Genomic DNA, 17,299 nt, shown 5'->3' on the forward strand with positions numbered 1-17,299 from the left:
ACGGTCCTTGCTAGACTCCACAGGTTGGCTACAAGTGTTAAAAAATATGCTTTGCTTGCTTTGTTCTGAACTCACTGTAGACAAAATGAAATGTTGTCTCAAATTTGTGTTCAGATGGCCTGCAATATGCTGTGCTACTAGTAAACGTATGTGATATCATAGTTTGCAGGTATTCAGCTATTCAGAGCTGCCTTTAGAGTGTCTTAAATATGTACAGTTTAAGGGAATTAGTCCAATTAGAATATTCTTGCATTCAAACTTGGAACTTGCCTTTGGATCGATATGTTGTAAAAGGTAATCTTTTCCTTACTCCAACGCTTCCTTAAGTTTCCCTCTGTTTGCCTCTACCCAATGTTTTCAGCACATTTTGGTGCTACTGAAGCAGACTTTTTTTTTCAGTAGTACTTTCAAAATTAATTTAACGCACTCATGTACAAGCTGCTGTTTCTTTAACAATGTAAGAGTACTCTGTGAAAACTGAAGAAGGTGTTTTTCAACTTGTTAATTTCCTAACCAGCTGGCCTTTTGGTTTTTTGCATACTTCACAGGAAGAAGGTCTGTTTGTGCTGGTGAGTTTGTACCCCGGACTCAGAGTGGGAATCAGCAATGCTGGCTCAAAAATGGCAAACTTTTTTAACGAGCCTCGCCTTCTTTTTTCTATTGAACTTCAAGTCAAATAAGCTTCATCAGGATTTGTAGTTTGATGGAGATAGTCTTTGTGCTTCAAAGTCATTGGGATACTTTTGAGACTCTTGCCCTTTCATATTTGAAGGGTTGAATTTGAAATGGCTGGCAGTGTGTGGAATCTGAGTTCTTGGAGTGGCTGGTCTAGATGAAACAGTTACTAGTAATTGAAATGAAACAGGTTTTTTACTAATGAGTAACTAGTAATAGTAAGTAATCCTCATAAGTAATGCATTTATTCCCTGCTTAATTTTTAATTTGATTTAGTTGTCATGAATGGAATAATTTCTATAGACTAATGTAAGCATTTTCAAGAACAAGGACCTAATTTGTCCTATTTGGAGTTTTATTTAAGATTAGAAGAAACCCATAATAACATTAAATATAATTGTAAATAATAGTCAACTCTGAACTTGTATTATTAAATATTTTAACTAGTCTGTAACTGAAATGAATAAGCTTTTAAAAATTTTGTTTGAGGCTTGTATGAGATAAGTCAAAGTGAATTAGTGTAACTATATTTTGTTTTCCTCTATTGTACTTAATCTCTGGTTAGATCTCATTTTCAGTAACTTTGTCTTACCTAGACTTAATATGAAGTGATGAAGACTGTAATTCTTATTGTTGTAAAAACTTTGTGTTATTGAACATGTTCTTTCACTGTCTCTTTTAACTTTGTTATTTTACTTTATTGCTTTCTAGGCCAGTCATCACTCATAAGTTATTAATAGATACATTTCCAGAGTGTCTTTATAATGGCCTCATTGCACAGGATACTTCCTTTTATTTGCGTTAGCTCAGTGCATTTAGAGGGACAATTAAAATACTTGTTTTAGCTAGGCGAAAACCATTAATAGGTGAGGTTTTTTGTTTTGGCTGTCTTAAGAGATCAGTGATAGAGAAGAATTTTGCATCCTGTGCAGTGCATTTCCTTATTTCATCATATCCCAAAGCCTTTGGCTGCTGTTACAGATACCTTAAAATGGAGGAAAGGAGTTAAATTAAGAGGATGAAACATCACTTAAAGAAATTCCTTCAAAAGTTTTTGAGGAAGTACGAGTCTGTATTTGAAATAGGCCAGTGGACGATGTATTCAGGTAACTTCTATTTTTCTTAGAACTAAATCCTCCCCTAAAACATACTGAAATTTTTACCTAGACAAGGTAACATTAGTACAGTTTAGCCTAAAGATGAAGAGCTTGGGTGTGGATTGATGTTGTCTGTGGTGAACGATTGCGGCTTTCTGGCGAGCAGTGGGGCTGGGGCTGGGAGACAGATGGACACAGCTGTGAAAAACCTTAACTGCCAGCATATCAGGGAGGGAAGCGGTGGTCTGCATTCATTAATGGTGTGCATCTTTTGTGGTTAACTTCATCTCAGTTGTTGCTCACTTCAGCTTTAGCCAACTGTTTCTCATTGGTGTATTATTATTATACCAAGGGTCTTGGGGTGTTGCAGGTTTTACTGGATTCAATCTGTACTGAAAGAAGGTATATCAAACTGTATGCTTTGATGGACTTCTGTTTTAAAATGTATATTTTTAATGAATATGGGTTATATGTGGATGTTGAAAGCACCTGGAATTAATGCTGTAGCATTTAAGTAGTAGATAGTATGGAATAAAATTATACTCATTTGACTTGCTGAGGCACACTGGAAAAGAGGAAATAATTGACTTACCCTGATTTAACAAGTCTTCCTGGAAAACAGCAGATGAGATGTGTTTTGAAGACAGAATGACGACTGAGCAAGACTTAAGTGCAAGATAAGACTGCTGTTTTTGTTAGATGATTCATTGGTGCAAATTATGATTCTTTTATATTGTGGCCTGGTTGGAAGTTGAATTAGGCACTGGGAGAGGGATGTTTTGTTGTTATGCCTCACAGTTTGATCAGGGATAGCAGAGGTCAATGCTACTGGTACTTACTTCAGGTTTTTTAATTTTGAAGATCAATTTCTTATGCTTGGTAATTCTCTTCCAGGTGAATAGGGTCTTTTGCAGCTGCTTTTTTCCTCTTTCTTGACCACTTTAGAGAAAGAATCTAAATTTAGGGGGTAGCACGTCCTGTAGACTTCCAGTTCTCATTTGTAGATATAGTTAAAACGCTACTAATAGTTTCATATGCTTCTACCAAATCAAAGTCATGTCTTTGTTAAACAGAAGTGTACAAAGTCTGTTGTGCCCCCCAGAGCAAAAACAAATCAGTTGAAGATCTTTGGGAAATTGAAAAGCTCAGTGTGTCATTTTAAACCAGTCAATCCTAAATTATATTCAGTTGTCATCAGAATTGTCCCCAGGTCATCTCTCCCAACTCCTGGATTAGGGATTTTCTCTCATGTTTTGGATACTTAGGAAATTGTGGCTTTAAGGGCTTTGTGAAAGATGACCAGACATGTTGTGTCTCAGTTTAAATTATCTATATGCTGTTCTGCTTATACTGGAAAGTTTTCAAGGGATTGAAAATAAAGACGTTTGGACAACTGTCCTGGAATATTTATGTGCCTTGTTTTCAGAGGCTGTTCTGAGCTGGTTGTCTCAGGGTTGGGGTTTCCTGCGCCCCCCCCCCCCCCCCCCCCTCCTCTTTGTTGTCTGGGATGTATGCAAGAAGGAAAGCTTTCATTGCTGTGTTCTTCAAGGTATAAGCAGGACAGTCTGAACTCATCCCGTACCCTTGGGAGTCAGTAAATGGAGTAAATGGCCAGTAAAAGAGATGACCAACTGGAGAGTAGCTGATTTACAGCAGGAAGCTGATAGTAATTGCCTAGGCAAAAGCCAAGAACACTCAATAATTAAGCTGGCCCTGGAACTGCAGGAAAGACTGGAGATGGCTGGGGCTGCTGCTTACCTTCCCTTTTGTGGTGATGGAGCCTAGTGTAAATAGTAGAGCTTAAAAAGGGGGGTGGGGAGGAGGGATGGACATGACTCATGGCATCATTTTATATTTATCAAGTGTAGTTCTGTGGATGTTGTTCATCATTTCACAGAGATGACTAAGTAGGTAATGTATGTTTCTTAATCTTCTCAGCTAATAGAAAAAGAACCCCAGAGTCATCTCCTGTGGTAAGTTAAATCCGAAGTTCAAAATGTCTATACACTAATAGAGCAGGAAGTAGAAGTGTTACACTAAATTAAAGAAATAAAAATAATAAAATTATACACACAGCTTGGGGAAAACACATGTGAAATAAAGCTAAAAGGTATTAAGGAGCAGTGCTTGCTGTATTTCTTAATCAAGCTTTCACGTGGACAGTGCAAAGCCTATTGCATGGCCTTTTTATTCATACAAAGTTCCACTTTCTCTACTAAGCCAGCAGTCCATGGTTTATGCCTGCTTGTGGAAATCAAGCATTAGCTGCCAAAGAGGAGGTTGGGCCGTAGAAATGTTACCTTGTATGCCGCTTTAATAGTCCTCTATGGACTTTGTACTTGAAGATAGGGAGGCAGCAACCAAACTGTGAAGAAGGTGAACTCAAGAACAGGTGCTGGTGTGAAACTAAAAATAGAAATGAATGTAGGAGAGTTTAAGCAGTCCGTTATAAATGGTGAAAACGAGATGCTTGTGTGCCTCTGCAGGTTCTAGTTGTGCAGTCATGCATTTACAGTTACAGACTGGGAGAAGGTGATCTGTGATTTTTATTTATAGTGGTGCCCAGGAGGCCAGGCAGCCTTTCGTTTGTGATATAAATGTTGAGGAATGTTGGTGTATAGTATACTCCAGAGGAAAAGAGTGGTGAGAGGGGAAATCTGAGAGAAGCTGGGCTGATGAGGTATGGACCTACTTAAATTAGTACACTGCCACTGGAAAGAGGGATGTAAGATTTCAAAAATAGGTAAGACCTCCTGTTTGAATTATAACACAGCCTTCCAAGAAGGCATTTTAAGGAGCTGAGAGTTTTCTGAATTCTTACATATGAGTGTCAATATATGCCACAAAATGAGTTTTCAAAAATATTTTAGCTTCTGGTGGATTATGGTGAGAACCAAGAGGAAATGGGCCACAGGGAGATTTTTTCTGAAGTAGCATTATGTCATTGACCTATGGCTCCTCCCTCCCCTACCCTGCCTGCCCCCCCCCCGTCCCCGGGGAAGGAAGGCAAAATAAAATTAAGTTGTATGTAATCTGTTACAGGTTTGATGTCTTCAGCTTTTTTCTCCTAAGAACTCCTGATCTTTTTATAATATTTCATTCTGAAAGTAGGCAGAAGAGTTATTACGCTGTTCTGTGCTGCAGGTTCTGCTTCAGAAAGTAACAAAGTGTACATGTAATAAGAGCTGTAAAACAGACACAGACTAGGAGATTTTTGATTTATAATTACCTGAAATAATCATTTCGTGAAAAATAAATCATATCTATGTAAGACAGGATCTGTATTCTGATGACACTTTTAAGTTGACGTTCTGGTGAATTGTTAGGCTGGTGGTCTTCCAACCAGATTTCCTACTCTGAGGATTTAATGTTGGAGTTCTGCAGTTCCTTTTGTGAATCTTTAGAAGTAACGTAGTAATTCAGTCGTTGCTTTTTTGGTCTGTCTAGAGTTGCCAGGAAGGGAGTCACAGTGGTGGTTTTGTCATGTATGTTCAGTGGCTTTAGTAACTGGAAGAAAGGCACAAATTGATTTTTTTATGTGCGCTACAAATTGTGGTTTGTTAATGAATGCTGAATTGAATTGGTATTAATTTACAGTGGAATCTTGCCAAGGTGTAATAAGCTGGAAGTGGACTTTTAAAACTAGAAAACAATTGCATGGTTTTCTGTTCAATTTCAATTTTATAATAGTTAGAGGGAGTTTTTTCTCTTATTCTTCAAGTGTCGGTTGGGTAGATGGTAGTAATCCTGTGAGGAATTTCAAACTAATCTGAAGAAAACAGCAGTTATACAACTTAAGTTTTTAAATTAATGATAGTTTATCCTGTATTTTCATCAGAGGACAAAGGAACTGCAAATAGTATAATTTTGTAGGCTAGGAATTAGCTAGTAGTACTTTGAAATAGAAAATCTCTATGAATTTTTTTTTTTCTGTGAAAATTGGTTTACTGGCAAATAAGAGCAAGCTTCTGAATTTTGCCTTTTGCCCTAGAAACAAAAACTAAAGTATTGGAGTGGTTCAACTTTAGAGAATTGTATGCTCATAATGGGTCATTATTAGTATCCCCCTTTCATTTTTCTTAAAAGGTTTTTTGAATCATAGATTCTCCTATAGGGAAACAGTGCTTTGAAAATTGAGTTGGTTCTATTCAGGGATTCTTAATCATTTGTTTCAAAAACAAGTTTTCCTTGTTTCGTTTTCTTCACATCTGCAGAGAACCCAGTTTAAGCCTGCTCAAACAGGAAACCAGCCACCAATATTTGCTTTTTTTAGGCACAAGGCTTTTCTGGGCTTCATAAACTGTTGATATTAAGCTGCAGTGGTGTCCCGGAAGTGCTGTGTATTTTGTTGAGGGACCACCTGGCACAATTTAGGACAATACTGGTAAATGACAATTTTTATATTCATTTAAATGAAGGCAATGTGTGATGCCAGGTTTTGCCAGTTTAGAGGTATAATTTAGAGAACAGCTACCTTTAAGCTTGCCCCTAGCTACAGATGTGTTTATAGTGAGATGTTGCTCAGTGTAAAGTGATCCCAAGAGCCAGCATGGGAATTACGGATGAATGTTTGTTATGATTATGACATTGTCTTAAGAGTGCTCAAGTGTTTGGTTTTGCTGTTATAGTTATAACTTTGGTACAGAACTTGTTGTGGATCTGTGATACTTAAATTGTGAGGAACATACCGATAAAATTTAGATTACCTTAGTAAATTTTCTTACTTTTATTGAAGAGCAAACCTATGCTTTCAAAAATTTAAACCATTGTTACACGCCTTAAATATGGAGACTCTTTTCCCTTTTGGAGTTAAAAAGAAAAGCAGATCAATCAAGTGCTTAATGGAAGGCTTATACACATTTAATGTCCTTGTAGCTATATAGAAAATGTCTTTTATCTCAAACAAAAGTGTGTTAACTGTGTTATACATAAAAATGCATTTAACTTTAGAATTTAATAGCTTATATTAAAAAAGCCAAACCACTAACATTTTTAATAGTCTGTCATTACTATGATATTGTAATCTCTTCATCTGTTTGCAAATACTCCAGAATTGAGATTGTTAGATCTGGTCCCTGATGCCAAACTTAATATATCAGACTTGAGTTCGCATCAGAGGATCAGTTTAGTGTTGGGCACAAGAAAGGTTATTTATTTTACAGATTGAGTTAAATGACTTAAAACTGTTTACTAGAAATTCTTCTAGTATGGTATCAAAATCATAATAGATTTTTAAAAACAAATTTTCTCAAAGTGGTTGAAACAGAATTTGACTAGTGTTCTAATTAGTCATATAAAATTGCAGCTGTAAATACAAACATATATCTACACATTTGTATATCTGATTCACAGAAATAAATGTATGCTTATCTGTACATCTGATTCTCCAAAATAAACACTTTAAAATCTGCTTAACCGTATGTCATGTTTTCCTGTGGTGTATCAACAGGTAGCTACAGGTAGTTATCAGGTGTCTGCTTTTGTGTGTGTGTGTATATGACTGTATTTAAATAACTTTAAGCAAGGAGATAATAAACAATTTCAAGAAATATTAAAACAAAAGTTTCATATTACACAGTGAAATCTGGAAGATGCTATGAAAAATGTGAAGTGCTTAAACCTTCTATGTCTCATGTTAATAATTTTGGATGTGTACCATTTCTGAGTTCTGTAACAAAATGTAAAGAAGACTGTATTGTTTCTTTCCTGCTCTGGGAAAGAATGGCATCGACCTTATTTTTATCATATTTAAATGTCGGTTTATTGCCATTTTTAGATGAGTATGCAAATTTATCTTTGGTCTCACAAGGCTGGCTCTTAAGGTAAAATGACTGTCCCGTAAAATAAAAGGAAGCAAAAAAAAAAAGTGCAATAGCTTGCAGTAAGACTGAGCTGTAAAAGGTGAAGCAGGCAAAATGGGAGTAGGTGGTCAGCAGTACAGATTCTTAGTTACTTATTTTTTTTAAAGCAAAACAAAAGCAAAAAAGCAACCCCAAAATCCAAAATAAAAAAAGCCTGCCACCCTCAGTACCACGTGGATATTGAGGATTTTGGTTTTGGACTAGCAAGTGTGTTCACATCTCTGCTGCTGCATGTACAACTTCATTTTGACCGTTTAATGTATAAGGATGAAAAATGTCTGTTCTTAGACATTGTCAGACATGAAGCTGCTTTTTGTAGGAGAAAAGGAAAATGTGAACAGTGTTTTTAAAAGCCTTTTTGTTGAATTTGCCTAAGCAAAATATGAAAAAATCACGTTGGACAGTAGAGCTGCTGACAAAGATCCTTTCTTGACCATGAAAGGCAATGTCAAAGAAGGAAGTGTAAACCTAGCATTATCTCAACTTTGTGCAAATTGTGAAGGAGAATCTTTGATTATTTAGTGATCTTGTAAAAGCTAATCTTAATGCGCATCTACTATTTACCACTTGTACCTTTGCATTTAGGGGATTAGATATCCTAGGTAGATGCTTCAAAGAAGTAAAAAAGACCTATCTAAAAATTCAGAGGTGGTAGTGGGGGAAACCAGCTACGCTTCACTTCATCTTCTGCAGAAACTTCTTTAAGCTACTAGTTGAAACTGCTCAAAATGTCATGGGTAGGCACAGAACAGTCTTAAAATTAGTAATGAGGAACTTTGCTTAACTTCTGTGCTTTTTTTCGTCAGTGTGATGTTCAGGGTCAGAAATGCCTTATGTGGATCGTCAGAATCGCATTTGTGGTTTCCTAGATATTGAAGAAAATGAGAATAGTGGAAAATTTCTGCGGCGGTACTTCATTCTGGACACACGAGAAGACAGTCTGGTGTGGTACATGGATAACCCACAGGTGAGATGTTCTTGGCAATAGTTATCTTGCTTATATAAATGTAAACTTTTTCAGATTTTTAACAAATTTACTGAAGAAAAATAGGGTTTAATATTAGTTTATGGACCTGAAAGCTGGTGGGGGGTGAAGTTACATAAGTGAAATAATTGTAAATCAGTGTCTCTTCTTTGCTAATATGTGCAATATTTTAAAGAAAAAACATAATTCATATTTCTGTTAAAAAAAATTATCAATTGCGGCTAGTAGTAAAACATTAAAAACAACTTGAATGTCAGTGAATTGCCGATATATGGAATCATAAGTATTGAAGAGAATTTGGGATCAGACAGAAATCTGAATTTGATACCACATGTAAATTAGTTTTGTTTTGAATCATGATGTGCTATATTTATTTTGTTTTCTATCTGATGCCGTGAAGGTGCATTGCAGTTTCCTGCAGGCACTAGGTAGTGCTGTATAATAAAACCAGATGAGCCAAATCACATACTAGTTTCATTATTTAAGGTCTTTTAATTCACCTTTAACCCTATGTGGAAGTATGTAGTTTTCCTTGCATTGCATGGGTCAGTTAGCAGTTTTATGTTATGTTACTTCAACTGAATCAGTCACTGAAAAGCAATTTCTAGTGATGCGCGCAGTTTCAGAACGGAGTGAAGGGTATGTGGGTGTGGAAGCCATTATGATGGAGAGCACCCTTTATACAAAAGCTACTTCTACAGTGTACGTGCATCGATGTGTTTCCTAGCATAGGGGAGAACGGATAATTGCTTAGGATTTGGGTACAGAGACAGTGAAATTGTAGTATCTAGGTCAGCTGACAGCTGTCTGCCAGAAGAGTATTTGTGTACCATTCTGCAAGAAAGACCACAGTTAAAATGCAGTATTAGTCTACTGTTCAAAGGAACCAACCAAAAAAAAAAAATAAATTATGTATAGTTCAATGAATGTGACTTGTGACTGAAACATTCAGAAGTTCTCACTGAGAAGAAAAAAGAAATAATTTCTTGAAATAAGACTTCAAACGTTTGATCTCGACGAGTGATATATGAAGCAGTTCATTTCTTCACTTTCTCCTGAGATATAACCAGGGCATGTGGGCAAAAACTTGAAATGCCATAGAAATTGCAGTTCGTCAGCAGTTTTAAGACTAAGGATATTTGCAGTGCACACCACTTAAAGTTTTTAGTTCAGGCTTTCTTATCTTTTAATGTTAGAGTTCATACATAAATGAAAGGGTGCCTTCCAGGGGGACAGCTGAAGCTTCTTGATTTTCTTCCACTGCTGCTTTAGTTTTGAAGAAGTACAGAGCTTTTGTAGAGCCACTATGTGGAGACCATTCTTAATCCTTGAAGTGATGAAACTCTTCATATAGGATGAGTCTACAAGTGTGTGCAGAGCTTCACTGGGCCCTTTGTTGCTGATAGAAGTGCTCTAGTTGTATCTGTGAAAATCGTTTCAGCTGTTCAAAGAAATGTTTTTAAGTCTGCCATTCACCACACTATATAAAGATTATAGAACTGGTGTATGCTGATCATACTTTATCATTCTGATAAAGTAAAACTTAAATGTATTTATTTGGGCAGAACGGGAAGACTTTTTATCAAATTTCAGTGTTACCAGTCTATAGTAAACCTAACCTACTTCTTAGCTTTGAAATACAAATGGAGTATAAACCAATTATTTGTCTGTCTTTCTGACTTTGTGGGTAGCATTAGGCTCCTCTTTGCGATGTAGATGTTATAAGGCACTACGGAATAATGAAGAGCACTATAATGAATAATCATCAGTAAGCAGATGCAGCGCCGTTCTTATGGTCTCCAGGGAGGCCTGTAGTGGGAAGAATAATACTGTGACATGAAGGGACGTTTTGAAAGGAAAAATTGTAATGGAAAAAAGTATATATTCTATTTGAAACAGTCTTCCTAATTTTATTTCTTCATCAGAAACAGTTAATAACAAAGTTAACCGTTTTTTTGTGATGCTCAGTTCTTTAACTGTTGTATTTCTAGATTGTGAATAGTAATGTAAATGTTAAGACTAGTGTATTAAGCAAGGATGTAAAAACAACAGATGGCTCCTTTTCGGATTGTAAATATACTTAGGCTTAACTGCAACTTTAGGAAGTATTATGGCCTTTCCCTGCAATAACTTTTAACATTATATGATAAGACTATGATTTTTCAATCCGTTTTGGAAAATACGTGAGGCGGCCTTTGAAGTATCTGACATAATAGATGAATGTCACTTCTTGTCCCTTCCGCCTGCCCTGGTCAGAATACATAAGGCGCCAACATCTGTTAAGGAAAAAGTATTCTTTCCGGATTTCCTGGATGCAGACCTGCAAGAATCCTTTTTCCTCTAGTAAAATACATAAACCTCTGAAACAATTACTATTTGTATTGTTTCTAGCAGTCTTTCTGTTTTTAGTTGATTAACAGATGTGTGTATAATAAACAAGTAGTTTAGATCCTGTTTCAAGCATACATTGTGCATTGTCTATAAAAACACGTAGGATTTTCTTTTTGTTTGTGGAATTACTTGCTTTTTATGTGTAAACACTGACTGTGATATGAGAATAGACTAGTTTCACTTTGTGACATATGATTTGTTTCAGAATCTTCCTTCTGGATCTCCACCTGTTGGAGTCATTAAACTTACCTATATTTCAAAGGTAAGATCATAATGTAAGACACTTGTTGGTGAATTTTTGCTGATAACCACCAAGGGCTGCTTCTGAAGGCCTCAACTTTACACAATTTTCAATGCCTCTTATGTACCTCATGGGGAGATTTTTGCTTGTCTGCTACACCTGAATTTTGGTGGTTACAAACACTTCAATAGTATCAGGTTAAAATAAGAACAGACTAATTACCATGCTGTCTAGGTTTGTTTTGTGATTTCACATGGCAGCTCTTTGTGCTGCATAGAATTAATATTTCTGAACTGTATGTTTCAGTTCTCTGTGAGTATTTGAATTCCAGTTAGTCTTGGAGAAAAGACAGGCCATTTATGAACTGGAAGATAAGTCTTGGAGTGTGATAGTTTGCAAGTAATAATGATCTTTAATAGATAGAACAGAAAAATTGCTAGACAATACTTAGTTCATGATGCTCTGTATGCACTCACTCCCAAATACATCTGAAAGAAAACTGTCAATTAAAAAAGTCTCCATGGTTAAATTTGTAGCAGATACTGTATTAACAAATAAGTGGAGAAAAATAATTGACTTTCTGCTCATTTCTCAACCTTCCTTTGCTTTTCTTGTTGTCGTACTGCATCTTCCCACCTTGCTTGTTTGTTTTGGTTTTTTTATTCTTGTGAAAGATATCATTGATGCTGGCTATGAATTCAGAAATGTCTGTGGAGACCTGCTTATGTCCATCCCAACTTCCTTCTTCTATGCTTACTTTACCCCAAACCTCACAGTTGTCATTTTAAGAAATTTGAAATCTTGTACCTCACTTTTATTGGGAGCAGGGGTGGTCACCTGTGCCTTTGCACCTGCGTGCACCTTTGAAGGCAGCTCAGATGGGCCTCCTGTGCTGATGCTCCATCTAACTTTCCATAGTTCTTCTCGTTACATAGTATTTCTTCTTGTTTCTGGCCAAATAAAAGGTTTTGATGTGAGACTCTTTGCCTTCTCCCCCATCCTTGACAAAAAGTGCTCTCTAATGTAAAAATGTGAATGCCTCTCAGAACGGGACACCTGCTTCTCTCCTCCCCCAACACTGCAACCTTTTAGAGACTCTTGAAGAACTTGGCTATTATTCTTGTTATGTAAATGAACCAAAATGCAACTGATGTCCTTGACAGTATGAATGTCCTTAAATTTTTCGTTCAGTTGAGACGTAGAACTTCAGAATGCAAGTAGAAGTGTTATGTTTTCAGATTTCAACATTTGTCTGGTAATGAATCCTTAAATTTAAGGAATAGGAACATATGGCTTAAGCTGTCTTCTTACCTTAGGTTGCACATTTTGAACTGAATTTTATATAGTATTTTTTGTTATATCTGTATATCTTTATACCAAACAAGCGTGCTATACTGCTAATCTTCAAATTTAGCCACTTGAAAGAGAAAAAAAATTGTGATATTTGATGTATATTTTGTATGCACAGTGATAGTTATAATCTTAATTTCCCTACTAGGTTAGCGATGCAACTAAGCTAAGGCCAAAGGCAGAGTTCTGTTTTGGTAAGTTCTTGCATGTGACACGTGCATCAGGTGCATTCTTCAGAAATTTGAAACAAAGATAATGTTCTGCAATTCTGTTACTAGGTAGAGCTGGTAGTGTATTTTTTAAAAATAGCTTGTATTCACTGTTTCTTCTTTAGTATGAGGGAAATGTTAGCTTCTAAATAAGGTGTTTTTGTGGCTTTTCGTATTGCAGCTTAATGAGGAGTAGGTGAGAACTGTTTTTCAGATGTTTGAAATTTTTGAGGCATTAATAAGCTAATAAAAAATGATAGGTGTTTTCGGAAACATGGGATGACTGTCAGCTACGAAGGCAAGTAATTTAATTATTTTAATCTGTATTACTGATAAAAGAGTTGATTTAATTGATCTAAAAATACTGCCAGCCTATGGTCTTACGTTATATCTCAGTCTCTGTTGCTGAACCAAAGAAAAATAATTTGCTTGGGGTACTTTCTAGGTTTATTGATACTTAAAAACACCCTAAACTTGAGTAAAGCTTCAGATAATCATAAAAGCCCCTTAATGGACCTTTTTTTAGATTTTTCTTACAATTAATTTGTCCAGAATTTACCGTAATTCCATATTTTTTTTTGACAAGCAGTTAGTGTTCATGAAAGTATGTATAGGGACTGGAATCAGCCTCCTCTCAGTTTATGAACAACCATTCTTTATGGCTGCATTCATGTAAGAATTTTAGCTCAGATGATGGTACCAGCTAGTTAAGGTGTCCATCGCCATATGCAGTGTTGTACTGGCCCAGAGAAGGCAGCTCCACCAGACTTGTGCAGTCTCTGTGTCAGAGCTCATGAAACAGTTGGTAAATCGCCCTGTGTGTGAGGCTTTCAGGGATTCCAGGCTAGTACCAAGCATGTCGGTTCAGTGCCATCTACAGATTCCTCTGCACATGCATGTGTAGAGGTGTTTGTCTCCATCAGTTGGAAAGTTGCTCTTGTCAGCGAGCCAGCTCTAAAAAGCCGTGATGATCCAAGATGCTGGCTGAAAGCTTTTAATATTTATAATTTATTGAAGCATTTTGGATCCTTTTTAAAGGAAAAACTTAAGTTTGTCTTTTTATTTAAATATTGGGAGTTACTGTTTCAATCAACGCATTATACAGTTCTGCATTTTGAATTTATATTTGCATCTAATCATGTTTGCTTCCAACCATTAGCTTTGGGGAGAAAGATGATAGAAGAGTGAAAAGTGTCTGTTTCTGGCATGTGTTTGCTGTTAGCAATAACCTGAAGAACTGTTAGGTTGTGGGTAGGGCACTGAAATCTGTTCAGACTTTAGTTGAGATGCTTCAAAGTTCTGGGGAGGTTTTAGTTACTCTTCACCTTAAAACTAATTTCAAGATAAGATCTTAGAATTTGTGAGAAAACTAGCCATTGGTTTTTTACTGTTACACAGAAATATGCTTATCCTTTTTGGATAAAGGTATGCTAGGTGTTGCCAGGTAAATATATAAACTTACTAAAACTATGCTTTCTCTACCAAGTCACTGAAGTAAAATCAAATTTGATGCTCTGGTTATTTTAAAGCTGTTTGGTCCTGAGTGTCATATACTTAGTAATCAATACTGATTTTTCCACAAATTAAAAAAAAGTAAAAATAATCAGTGATCATAGTCATATTAATGAGTTTGTTGCAAAGGATAACAGATATTGGTTGGGGGATTAAAAGGAGAAATTGTAGAAGTCCTCAAGTATAAAACTTTCTTGCTTAGGGAAATTGAGAAAAGGGAGATGGAGCTGTAGAAAATTCTGATAAAATTCAATGCTTTTTCTACGTAATAAAAATTACTTAACAAATTCTGGATGATGCCATCTAAGTGGAGAGCTTAAAAGAAGCAAAAAAAAATAGGGGTTTTTTTTAGAATAAAGCAAACCTGTCAAGTGCATGTATGTGTCTTAAGATGGCTTTCTAAAAAGGAATGCAGCAGAAAGCTTAAATACATCAACTGGATTTTCCATCTGAAATTAAATCTTGCTATTGTCGTGTTAAGTTTGCTCTTAAATTTCAGTGTTGTTAACTTTTCATAATGGTTTTTAACAGTTATGAATGCAGGGATGAGAAAATACTTTCTACAAGCCAATGATCAGCAGGACCTAGTTGAATGGGTAAATGTTCTGAACAAAGCTACCAAAATCACAGTAAGTGGTTTAGTTGATACTTAGCAATGCTTTCAAATGGTGATTGTCTCAAGGTGCTTAAATGTAACCTTTGCCTTCAGTTTTTATGATAGAGTAGTCTTTATCTCTACAAACAACTCTTGGCTTGGTTTTCCAAGACTTGGAGAAACTGTACAGAACTCCCTCTAAATTTTGAGTTTATTTTACTTTTTGCTTTGGATATTGGACAAAAATGTGATTAACCTTTTCATTGCAGCATATGATGGTTTCCAGTAATTTAAAATTAACCATACACATTTAATATTAATCAAAATATCCAGAAGACACTTGCAAGCAGTGAAAAAGATACATGTACATTTGCCTGGTGTCAAAAGTTTGTATTTCTTAGTGTCACTAAAATAAGGAGCAAACACATTGTGCCATGTTCCAAATGTTCTCTCCTGATTTCAAGTGACCATCCATTCAACAAAACATTAATGTATTCTTCTGTTAACTGTTAAATCACTTTTCTGGTTTGTACTAGGACAGCTTGTTATCACATGATAGAAAACCCCACGTATTAATTCAGTCTTTTCAGGAGGCAGAAGTTACAGTTTTGTTCTCTCTCTCAAGTTTTGGGGAAGTGATGATACAAACTGTCTTGAGAGCATACCCCTTACAAAGAAGGGGTTCTGGGCATGGGTGCACACATTCATATTTGTTGTCAGTAACTTTCTCATTTTTAAGTTATCTAAGGATGTTTCCATGTTTGCATTGTTTTAATGTAGCCCTTCCTTTGGAAATACAAAAATGTTACTACTACTAATAAAAAAACCAGAAACACAAAGCCTTCTCACTTGGGTTTTTCATAAGGAGGACACTACAACAAGGCTTGAATTGTTTCCAGTTCAAGCAACAGAGTGAATAAAGACTTAATTGCATAAAATTAGAATGTAGTCTGAAAGCAGTTTATCATATGTTTAACTTGCATTCTAAATGGCTGGTGAAATCATTAGTGCATTTTGTCTTTGAAGGAACAAGCCTTTGAACTGTTAATCTGTTCAGAGGTTCTTTATTATGGCCAATTATTTAATCAAATAATTACGATCATTCAATTACTAATTTTCATATAAACATTGCTTGCTGTAGATTGTAATCCTCCAAGAGTGGCTATGTTTTTTAGTACTCTGAGTGCTGATCATTTCGAAATAACGATGAACCTTTGCAGTCCAGCACATTGTGTACTATTTATGAGTACCGTTTGAAAATGAATTCACATGAGAAGGTGGCTGTGGGTTTGGTCTGTAACATTTTAAGTAGGAGTTTGTGACAGCTGAAGCACTTACCCATAAAGCTGTAACTACAAGCCCCTTCTCACGAAAGGCTGAGGCCCGTGATCTGTGTGCACTAGGAGAATGTCTTACCCTCCAGCGCCAGGCTTGGCTGTGAATGGAGTCACCTTTTACTTGTGCTAGCAAAGCTGGGCCTTGTGCAAGGCTAAGGGGATGGTGGCAGTGAGAGAACGAGCCTGATGCCACAGCTGAACAAGCTGCTGAGTGCCACCTTCACTTGGCCAGGAGGAAGCTGTCCTAGGCTGACACTGGTGCTCTCAGCAGTGTTTGTACTTCTTTGCGGGCTGCTTTTTGTAAAATAGGCAGTCCTGGGCCTAGGAACTAGAATCACAGCAGACTATAAAGTAGCTTTGTTTTTGTCTAGATCATTTCAATTTCAAGTTCTGAATGTGCCACAGTCTTGCATGGTAATTCACTGTGTAAAAATAATTTGTGTGTCCCTTCTTTCTGAAGGAATTTGGATATCCTATATAAATATCCAGTAAGCTGCTGGCTAGGATATATTGGTGTGAGACTCTTGATATCTTCTTGTTGAAGTCACTTCAAACTTACTATATTAATATTAGGGGTAAAAGTAGATTATCAATTAAAATGTCTGGGGTAGCCAGTCAGTGCATTTCTTAGGTTACAGATGTTTACTTCTTGCACAAACTCAGAAATCTGAGTAAACGTTTTAGATCAAAACACTTATTGTGGAAATTAAATTGCTGTGATATTTTGAGTCCTTTAGTTCCACATTTGAGAGAATTATCTACTAGTTAATGATAGTTAGAAATAGGTAGTTATAGTCATTTGGGACAGAATTTAGCAATATATGTAGCATTAATGGAGGCAGTACACACAGTCTTCATGCCAGATATTGGAATGTGAGTGCAAATGTCATACTGGTCAGGCATCCTGTTTGACAAAAGTCTCAGTGCTATAGCCCTGTGTTTATGGCCTTACTGTGCTAGCTCTACAGGCACTGGGGTGTCTCCAGGCTAGAGCACTTATTACTAAAACTGAAAGCAAGTGAAAAATAAAGAACTAGTTCTTCTAC

General features: G+C 36.2%; 1 protein-coding gene across 7 annotated transcripts in view; it reads left to right on the forward strand.

The window, feature by feature from the left end:
• PLEKHA1 (pleckstrin homology domain containing A1) overlaps positions 1 to 17,299 on the forward strand; it is a 38,770-nt gene that overhangs the window by 7,123 nt on the left and 14,348 nt on the right. For 6 of the 7 annotated variants that reach the window (XR_012624045.1, XM_074831457.1, XM_074831460.1 and 3 more), the window contains 4 exons: positions 8,440 to 8,600; positions 11,215 to 11,271; positions 12,749 to 12,794; positions 14,853 to 14,950. Coding sequence is in view for 6 of the 7 variants with exons in the window: in XM_074831457.1 (XP_074687558.1) it covers positions 8,460 to 8,600; positions 11,215 to 11,271; positions 12,749 to 12,794; positions 14,853 to 14,950 (342 nt within the window). In the remaining variant the exon portion in view is untranslated. The remainder of the gene's footprint in view (positions 1 to 8,439; positions 8,601 to 11,214; positions 11,272 to 12,748; positions 12,795 to 14,852; positions 14,951 to 17,299) is intronic. The other variant, XM_074831461.1, reaches the window with a different exon arrangement.

The sequence above is a fragment of the Strix aluco genome, chromosome 7 (genome assembly GCF_031877795.1).
Source record: "Strix aluco isolate bStrAlu1 chromosome 7, bStrAlu1.hap1, whole genome shotgun sequence".
In the NCBI taxonomy this organism is placed as follows: Eukaryota; Metazoa; Chordata; class Aves; order Strigiformes; family Strigidae; genus Strix; species Strix aluco.